The sequence below is a fragment of the Vulpes lagopus genome, chromosome 1, assembly GCF_018345385.1.
Source record: "Vulpes lagopus strain Blue_001 chromosome 1, ASM1834538v1, whole genome shotgun sequence".
Lineage (NCBI taxonomy): Eukaryota > Metazoa > Chordata > Mammalia > Carnivora > Canidae > Vulpes > Vulpes lagopus.
Genome location: NC_054824.1, coordinates 128,290,635 through 128,299,163, shown reverse-complemented (window position 1 = coordinate 128,299,163; position 8,529 = coordinate 128,290,635). Strand labels below are relative to the sequence as shown.

The 8,529-nt window shown below is 43.2% G+C and overlaps 1 protein-coding gene across 1 annotated transcript; it reads right to left on the bottom strand.

Moving 5' to 3' along the window:
• Positions 1-1,172: 1,172 nt before the first annotated feature.
• On the bottom strand, positions 1,173-7,908 carry TTR (transthyretin). Its single transcript, XM_041741879.1, has 4 exons — positions 7,755-7,908; positions 6,499-6,629; positions 4,510-4,645; positions 1,173-1,425 (listed from the first exon to the last, which is right to left on the bottom strand). Exons 1-4 carry the CDS (start codon positions 7,821-7,823, stop codon positions 1,318-1,320), a joined length of 444 nt encoding a protein of 147 aa, XP_041597813.1. The 5' UTR covers positions 7,824-7,908; the 3' UTR covers positions 1,173-1,317.
• Between the last annotated feature and the right edge of the window lie 621 nt (positions 7,909-8,529).

The window sequence follows — 8,529 nt, the reverse complement described above, 5'->3', positions numbered from 1 at the left end:
TGGAGGAAAGCCACCCTGGAAGTCAGTAAAGAACTCCTGCATCAGACTTGGTGTGAGTGAGAAATAAACTGTGGTTTTGTTAAACCCCGGAGATTGGGATTGTTATTATGGCAGCACAACCTAGCCCACCTTAATACCTCCTACCCATCAACATCCTCAAGCTCCATCTGTTCCCTCAATTTACCACGTTGTTTCACTGTGTCTGGGCCTTGCAATCTCTGCTCTCTCCATCTAGAATAACTCCTCCCTCTTCTAGCTGGTAAACCGCCAAGATTGAGAAGCAAAATTTATTCAGAGTCCTTGTCTGACTTCTCCCGGCTGTTTGCTACGCCCTCGTTCCTCCCCTTGCTGAGCCTTGTACCCTAGCCTCTGTGAAATCATGTTGACATCGTCATCTTCTCAAAAGACTGTGAGCTCTGTAAATGCAGGCAGTAGATCTCATTCTTTATGTTCAGGGCACCTAAAATAGAACTTGGCATGTAGAGGTTTCCCAGTGTGGGGATTTTGGGTGAGTCTATGGGAATGGGGGTAGGAGGGTTCTCTGATTACATCTTTTGTTCAGCTGGCTATGGTGTGTGGTTGGTCAGAACCAGATTAGAGGCCTTAAGTCACTACAGGTCTGTCCCTGTACAACTGAGCTGCTCTTGAAATCAGCAAAGCACTTAAAAGGAATGCACAGAATAAAGAAGTGGGTCCTCAGCATTCGTCTTTTGCTATTCACTGAAGGTTAGAGGAAACTAAAGCTTTCTCTTTTTCAGAGTTTGTGTTTTTAATGGCTGCAGACCATGTTGAATATGTGCTTAGCTGGAAAGACACTGGGAATTGAGACTTCCCCCAGAATTCAGCCAGAGACTTTTTTGAGTTCCCTAGCTTCTCTCTAAAATTTGATTTTTTTGGGCACCCCCGGTGGCACAGCGGTTTAGCGCCGCCTGCAGCCCGGGGTCTGATCCTGGAGACCCAGGATCGAGTCCCGCGTCAGGCTCCCTACATGGAGCCCGCTTCTCCCTCTTCCTGTGTCTCTGCCTCTCAGTCTCTCTCTCTCTCTCTCTCTGAATAAATAAATTAAAAAAAAATACTTATTAAAAAAATAATAATAAAAAAATAAAATTTGATTTTTTTTTTTGAAAGGACCACCAGGAAATAAAAAAAGCAAGTTCAAATGAAGTGGGAAGTGCTTTAATAGGAATGTTTTATTATCTCTGCCCGAGTTTCTAGGATAGCTTATAAAGTGAAAACACTGCTTTAATAAAAATGGAATACTACTGGTTACACAAAATCCTGCCCTTTCTCCTTCAAATCCACCAAAGGAGGAGTCCTTCATTCTTTGGGGTTGCTGACAAGGGCTGTCGTGGAGTAAGAGTAGGGGCTGAGCAGGGCAGCGATGGTGTAGTGGCGGAGGCCAGAGTCATTGGCTGTGAACACCACCTAAGAGAGAGCACAGACAGGGTCCATTTCGCAAAGAGCCAAAAAATGTGAGTCACTGAGAGAGAGACCACTGGAAGTCCCATGCCAATTTAATCCATTTTATTTTATGATTTCTATCTCTGGAACAGTTTTAACAAAAGGCAAAAATCCAAATATGCTGGTAAGACTCCATGGGTGCCTGGCACAACCCTTCGTACAAGATTTCTTTACTATACCTATATCAGGTCTCTCTCTCTCTCTCTCTCTCTCTCTCTTTTTTTTTTTTTTTTTTTTTTTTTTTTTTTTTTTTTTTTACAAATTCACACTAGAAACCAGGGTGGCCCTAGCCCAACTGAGGGAAATCACAGAGAACCTAAATGCTCTTGTCCATTTTCTTGGTTTTAGAAAAAGAAGAAGAGGTAGTAACTGGTGCCCAGTGACCCAAACACTGAAGAATGGTGACTGCTATTCCCATCCGACACCAGAGACCTAGAATTGTAGAACTGAAAGGAAATATTCTTCCCATTTTATAGATAAGTAAACCAGACCTCTGAGTTCATGTTTGGGCCAAGTTTATATAGGACAGAGCAAGGTTAGAAGTTAAGGCTCCTATCTCCAAACCCAGAGATTTTTCTCTCTCTATTCCTTTGCATTTTTTAACATGAAGAACAAGTATGTTTTTATGTGTATAACAAGCTATGAAATATGGGGTAAAGGTGCTGTAAGGCTCTAGTTACAATAGCAGAGTGTGGAAGATTGTGTGGGAATTTTGAAATAGACACACATGGGTTGGAGCTCATTCGAGCTTTCTATTTGTACAAATTGTTGACCAAAGTGTTGTTCCAGTTAATCATCAGGCAGGTTTAGTAGACTTTCTGAGACTTAGGCACTGGGATAGTCCAGGTGCCAGAGTGAGACAAGTAGGGATGAACCTGGTTCAGGAGAGAGATGGGGGACAGTGAGGAGGTCTTTAATTTTCACTTCTTTTGCATCCAGGCCTTGGATTGAGCTCTGGACACATCCTGGATAAATACATTTTGTTTCTAATATGGAAAAAGGAAACCTTGGTTGTTTGGAGACAGGAGAAGAAAAAGATCTGATTGAATCATACTGAAAAGAAAAATAATATTAGGGCAAGAGTAGGTAACAATCACCTAAGAATCTCTGAAGGAGAAAAAGCTAAAGGCCAAGTGTTTAGAATCATCCAGGGAAAGCTTCTCCTGTCTAATATTTACATTGGCCTCCAGCCCCACTTGATTCTTCCTCAAAACTGTATATGGCATAATCTTTGCTTGAAATCCTGTTAAGAGGACTACTAGTTTCACAGGAAACTTCCTAACTCCCTCAGTCAGTATAGCAGGGCCACCAGGGTCACTGGCAAAGGAGGAGCTGGCTAATACAGAAGGAGAGCACTTGCCTGGGAAGTCTTGATGGGAAAAAGCTGGCAGGGAGGAACTCATGACTGAGCCCGCCAGCACAAGCCATTGAGCTGAGACAGTGGGACTCACTCTTGTGCATCTGCTCTCTCTCTCTCTCTCACTCCCCATATCCATTGGGCTGATAGTCCCACCTAATAGGTCTGACATCAGTGCCTCCCCTTCTACCTCCAGGGTGGAAGCGTGTTTTCACTTAGGAATTTCTAGCATTTAGTGGAGTGTTGGACACATAGAAGGCTTTTATTTTCAAGATGTTAGTTGAGCGAATACTAAGTAAGTAACAGACAAGGAAGCGAACATTTAATGAATAGGAGCATCACGGCCTGGATGGTATGATCTTCTCATTAGCCTGAGACCAGGGAAGACAAGGGTTCCAAGGAGGCTGATCCTGGATCTATGGCCGAGGCTGAGCCTCTAGGGGTGGATGTGTTATGGTAGGCACCTCCAAGCCCTGCACAATCTCAGCTAGGCTCTTTGTCTTGCTGCCTCATTGAGGAGGAGCAGCCAAAAGCGAGCTTCTTGGTAGATGGGGAGCGCCCTCTCCCTGCATGACTTGTGAGCCTCAGAAGTCAAACAGGCCCCTGTGGTTTTCTGGCAACACTGTCTACCAAAAGAACCATTTGATCAATTGAAAGTCTCATCCATGCCTAAGCCAGAGAGGATGGTTCCCTGTCATGCTGAGCTATTTTTGATGCGATTATATGATCATTAACTCTGACCAGCATGTCTGGATTCTATTTCCATGACAGCCATATGTTTTAAATGACTTAAGGAACTACAGACAAGGAGAAGACACTGCGATTGGGCCTGTGTATAACTTGGAGGTTCCTACTACCTCATAAGCAAAAAATAAAGTGTGAACCAAGGGTTACAAATGTGGCTTTATTAAGATTATTTTTGGCCTGACTTCTTACAAGAGGAAAGTTGAAACACACCTGAGTCTAAGCCCAGCCTGGGCCCTGTTGGTAATTATTTGTACCCCTCCCTTTACTAGCCTGTGACTTTGGGCAAGTTATTTCACTGCTTGGTGCTTCAAATTCTTCTCCCGTATAAGGAGGATGAAAAAATGAGGACCCACCCCAGTGGGCTGTGGAGGAAGATTGGGGACGTTAAGTGTAGAAAAGACAGCAGTCTAGCACGTGGTGTAGGCTCAACCAGTGTTATCTGTTGTGTTACTGTTATTATTTTGAATTTGCTAATGTATATGCATCACCCCAAATCACTTCTCCAAATGTCTGGGAGCCAGATGTGTTTTGGAGTGAAGTGGTTTTTATCAGATTTGAGAGAAGTAAAATGGCGCCTCTATGTTCTATTCTGTAACACCCTAGTTAGGGTCTGGAGGGCTGCTAGTCATACAACATACTAACAGTTCTTCAGCAAGTAAGTATTCCTAGTCAGTGGAAGTAAAGAAGATAATAAGGAGCATCATGTAAATGCAAGTCATGTTACTCAATGAGTTTCCACCACACTTAGAAATAAACTCTGCTTTTCAGCGTGTTACAGATTTCTGACTCTAGAAACAGAAAAGAGAGTCTGTGCTAGTTCAGTGCCATCCTTATGACATTTCCATGGCGTGTGTGATGTGCAGACTGACCACTGCCTGGGATTAACAACAAAACAAAACAAAACAAAAATAATAAAAGCAACTCAAGTGTCTCTACTCTCTCACCTCTGCATATTCATGGAACGGGGAAATGCCAAGTGACTTCCAGTAGGACTTGGTGTCTAATTCCACTTTGTATACCCCTTCTACAAATTTCTCAACAGTCGTGAGCCCATGGAGCTCTCCAAATTCACTGGTTTTCCTAGAAGGTACAAAATTACAAGTTAAGTTAGGCATTGGGGTACTGAATGCCACGGCAAGGTAACACCACACACGCACACGTGCGCGCGCATACGCACACACACACGACATATATATGCAGTGTGTATATGTGGGGGGAATATACATATAAATATACATATTCAGGAAAGGAAGAGGGAAGGAAAGGTGAAATCCTAGTAACTGAAACCAACTGACAGGAAATTTGTTAGAAATGTTTCAAAAAGCTCGTTGTACATTTTTCTTAGGATGAGAGGTAGGGGTATAATGTTTCACTTCAAAAATAGTCACTGCAGTCCAGGGTTGGCTTTTGGGTGAAGGTTCATTACTAGGCCTCGGAAGTGGCCACAAGCCGCTTGGCCTCTCAGTCCCTCTGGCACCAGGGTCTGACTCCTTTCCCCCCTGATGTGAGGGTGTCTTTCAGAGGCAGTATCACTTGTACTCACAGGGGGAGCCCCAAAGTATAACCAGGAACCTGTTTCTGAAATTATTATTTATATATTTCATCTCTTTGGTAACACTTTACTAACAACAAATATGAGGCAACTCCTTTAAAAAAAATAGCTAGGCAACTTGTATTCCATTGCTGACATTAAAAACTGCTGTCCATTAGACCTCAAAAACTGACAAATAGAAACGGTAATTTTCTTTACTAACTCAGATCATTGCCTTTCCACCGTTCTTCTTTTCTAGGAAGAAAATATTTAATTTCTCTCTCTCTCTCTCTCTCTCTTTTTGTCTGTCAGAAGGAAAAAAAAAGATTCACATGAACATCTCAATACTTCTAGGTGTTCATTCTATCTCTTGCTTAGAATATTCTCTTAAGTACTTTCCACATTGTGCTTGGCATTTTAGATAAACATAAATGAATTCACAAATAAAAACGCAATTGAAACCACACTAACGAAAATGGTCTTCCTGGTGATGGGTGAAGAATCATAATGTGGTTCTTGGGATTCAATTAAAACCCACAGACATTGTCCTTCCTGGAGACATCAACACTTAGCAGTATTGTTTGGAGCTGAGGGTTTCTTGGCTGCTCATTTTTTTTTTCCCAGTTAGTTGTTTTCGGTTCCCTAATGTGCATTTTCTTTGAAATTCTTGCTAAGGGAGGGGGCAAAACATTCTGAAAATTGTGAAATGGCCGATGAGAAGGCATTGTCGCACCTGATGTTGGGTGATGGGTCTGTGGCCATGCTTTGCTTATGTGACTTTCTTGTCTGTGTCCTTTTGTTATGGAGTGCAACAGCCTCCAACCTGGCACAGAGTAGGTGCTCCACAAGTGCTTGTTGGATGAAAGTGCTGGATTCTGGATGATCCAGATAAACTACAGACAGGTGCCTTGTTGACCTGTCCCTCAGTTCCTTTCTTGCCATTAATAAAGTGGCACAAGTTGTACATCTTCCCTAAAATTCCAAGCCAAGGACGCTCAGCTTAAGGGTTATGTGAGGGCACCAGACAATGTGTGACACTTCTGAAATTATATGTATGTGTGTGTGTGTGTGTGTGTGTGTGTGTGTGTGTGTGATTTTTCTGGGCATGGAGACCATAGTTTTCATTATCTTCTTAAAGTGGTCTGTGACCCAAGAAGGCAGGGGAAGCACTATTAGAGTATGAGGGGGTGCTGGCTGGCTGTCCATTCTGGGCACTTCCAGAGAAGTGAGGCAAAGCAAGAAGATGGCATCCTCTGCACCACCTACTTGACCCCTGCCTGCATTTCCAGTCTACTTCGTTGAAGATTCTTCAGTGAATGATGTGAGCCACTCTCTCTAATAAGTGGCAGGAGAATGAGCAGTTAGAATGAGACCCCATGTCCGGATTTGTTGGGCAGCTTACCCGGAGGCGAAGGGTTCCCAGGTCTCATCAGCAGTCTTTTTGAACACTTTCACGGCCACATTGACAGCAGGGCTGCCTCGGACTGCGTCTAGGACTTTGACCATCAGAGGACACTTGGGTCCACTAGTGCCCTGGGCATAGAGAAGGCCAGAAAGAGGTCAACAAAAGTGATAAGAGGGAAAGGATCTATTCTTTTCATTTTAAAAAAATTTTCAGATTTTATTTATTTATTTGACAGAGGGAGAGAGAGCATAAGCTGGGGGAGTGGCAGGCAGAGGGAGAGGGAGAAGCAGGCTTCCCGTGGAGCAGGGAGCCCGATGTGGGACTTGATCTCAAGACCTCAGGACCATGACCCAAGCTGAAGGCAGATGCTTAACCAACTGAGCTCTCCAGGTGCCCCTAAAAGGATCTATTCTTTATGGTGCTAGAAATCTAGAACAAGGTAAAAAGTACATGCCAATTCCGCTTCCAGCAATGCAAGTGTTGATAGTTAACGAGCTCCCCTTCTCAGTGTAACCAGACATGATTGCTTCCACAGCAAAGCTGATTTCTGTCTCCAGACACGCTACAATTGACCGGGGACGTGTATAACGAATTTTAAGGGAGAAAGTAGGCCCTTTGAGAAGAGTTGCTTTGTTAAGCCTCACTATTTGAGTGGAATTACTGAAAAGGTATAATGTGCCATAGGACCAAATAGTTAGTTTTTCCCCGAGAGCATTCTAGTCGGCTGTTGCTGTAGTAATTCCCTCTCACTGGCTGCAAAATAATGTCAGACTGTTTCATGGGCCATTTTATAGTATGAGTTAATTCTTTTAGAGGACTTAAGAGTTAGGTATTTGATTAGAACAGTGTCTGCCAAGCCTTGCAAAAATCAATCAATCAATACCTTTAGATTAGCTGAAAAGAAACAAGCTTTATGAAAAGATGCATTTCTGAAAACATAATATCGGTGGCTTCATGAATATCACACCTTTATTTCTACCATCTCGCTGAGGGAATGGAGTGGAGGAGCCAGGCACTGTAAAGCCAGGGCACCAAAGCAAGAGCAGGGAGCACCCAGGGTCCAAGCCTCAGTTCAGTGAGCTCTGCAGAACTTGATTCAGTCTGAGGTTTGAATCAATGAGATTTAAGAGTTGATGCTGGGTACCCTTGTCCTAGCAACAAAAGCCAGCTGGCAGAGCCAAAAGAAGTCACTTCCACCTCAACTAGTGTACATAAGGATCATACAAAAGGACTTCACAGAATCAAACACTCACCGCAGGGCCGGCCTCAGACACAAGTACCAGTCCAGCGAGGCAGAGGAGGAGCAGACGATGAGAAGCCATCCTGTCAAGAACACCAGGGCCTCTGTGGCAGCCGCCCCCTCTGTGGGGCTTTTATACTCCCTTCTCCCAAGCCATGGGGCTGATCCCTGCCAAGCTAACTCCAAACCTGCTGATTCTGATTATTGACTTAGTCAACAAAGAGAGAATAAGTAACTCACACAAATATGAACCTTGCCTAGAGAGATTAGAGTGTAGGAACATTAGCTCTATGAAATATTCTTATTCTTAACAGGTCATCAACCCGCTAGATTGCCAAGACAAAACAAACAAGACCAAACACAAATATTCTTCTCCCTGCTTGGCTGGAGGCAGCAGCATTCTTGGGGTATATCTCTATGTATTTTCTCCCTTACTGATTTCTCTGCGTGTTTTTTCATTTTCTGTACATTTTGTCTTTCATTTTAGATGCTAGATGCAAGTTGTAATAGTTTATTTCACACAGAATGACATTTGGCCTCACGTGGCCAAATACAGGGCATTAGAGAACATCACTGCACTTGATGTATGTCCAGGAGTCCACAAGAGAAACACTTGACAGTGCTTTATATTTTAAAAAGCCTATGTTTTAGCCAAACTAAGTCATCTGGAAGCCTTGCTTACACAGCAATTTCTCCACCATTTTTGTGTTCTTCCCAGACAAGTCTCATCTCAACCCATGAAATAATGGTGTATTTCAAGCTGGCATTAAAGAACCTGAAATACAGAA

Excerpts from the sequence above, each read along its gene's own strand:
- TTR (XM_041741879.1), bottom strand. The coding sequence starts at position 7,823 with ATGGCTTCTCATCGTCTGCTCCTCCTCTGCCTCGCTGGACTGGTACTT. Across the intron at positions 6,630-7,754 it reads TGTCTGAGGCCGGCCCTGCG|GGCACTAGTGGACCCAAGTG; the intron begins GTGAGTGTTTGA and ends CTCTATGCCCAG. Across the intron at positions 1,426-4,509 it reads CGTTCCATGAATATGCAGAG|GTGGTGTTCACAGCCAATGA; the intron begins GTGAGAGAGTAG and ends GCTCTCTCTTAG.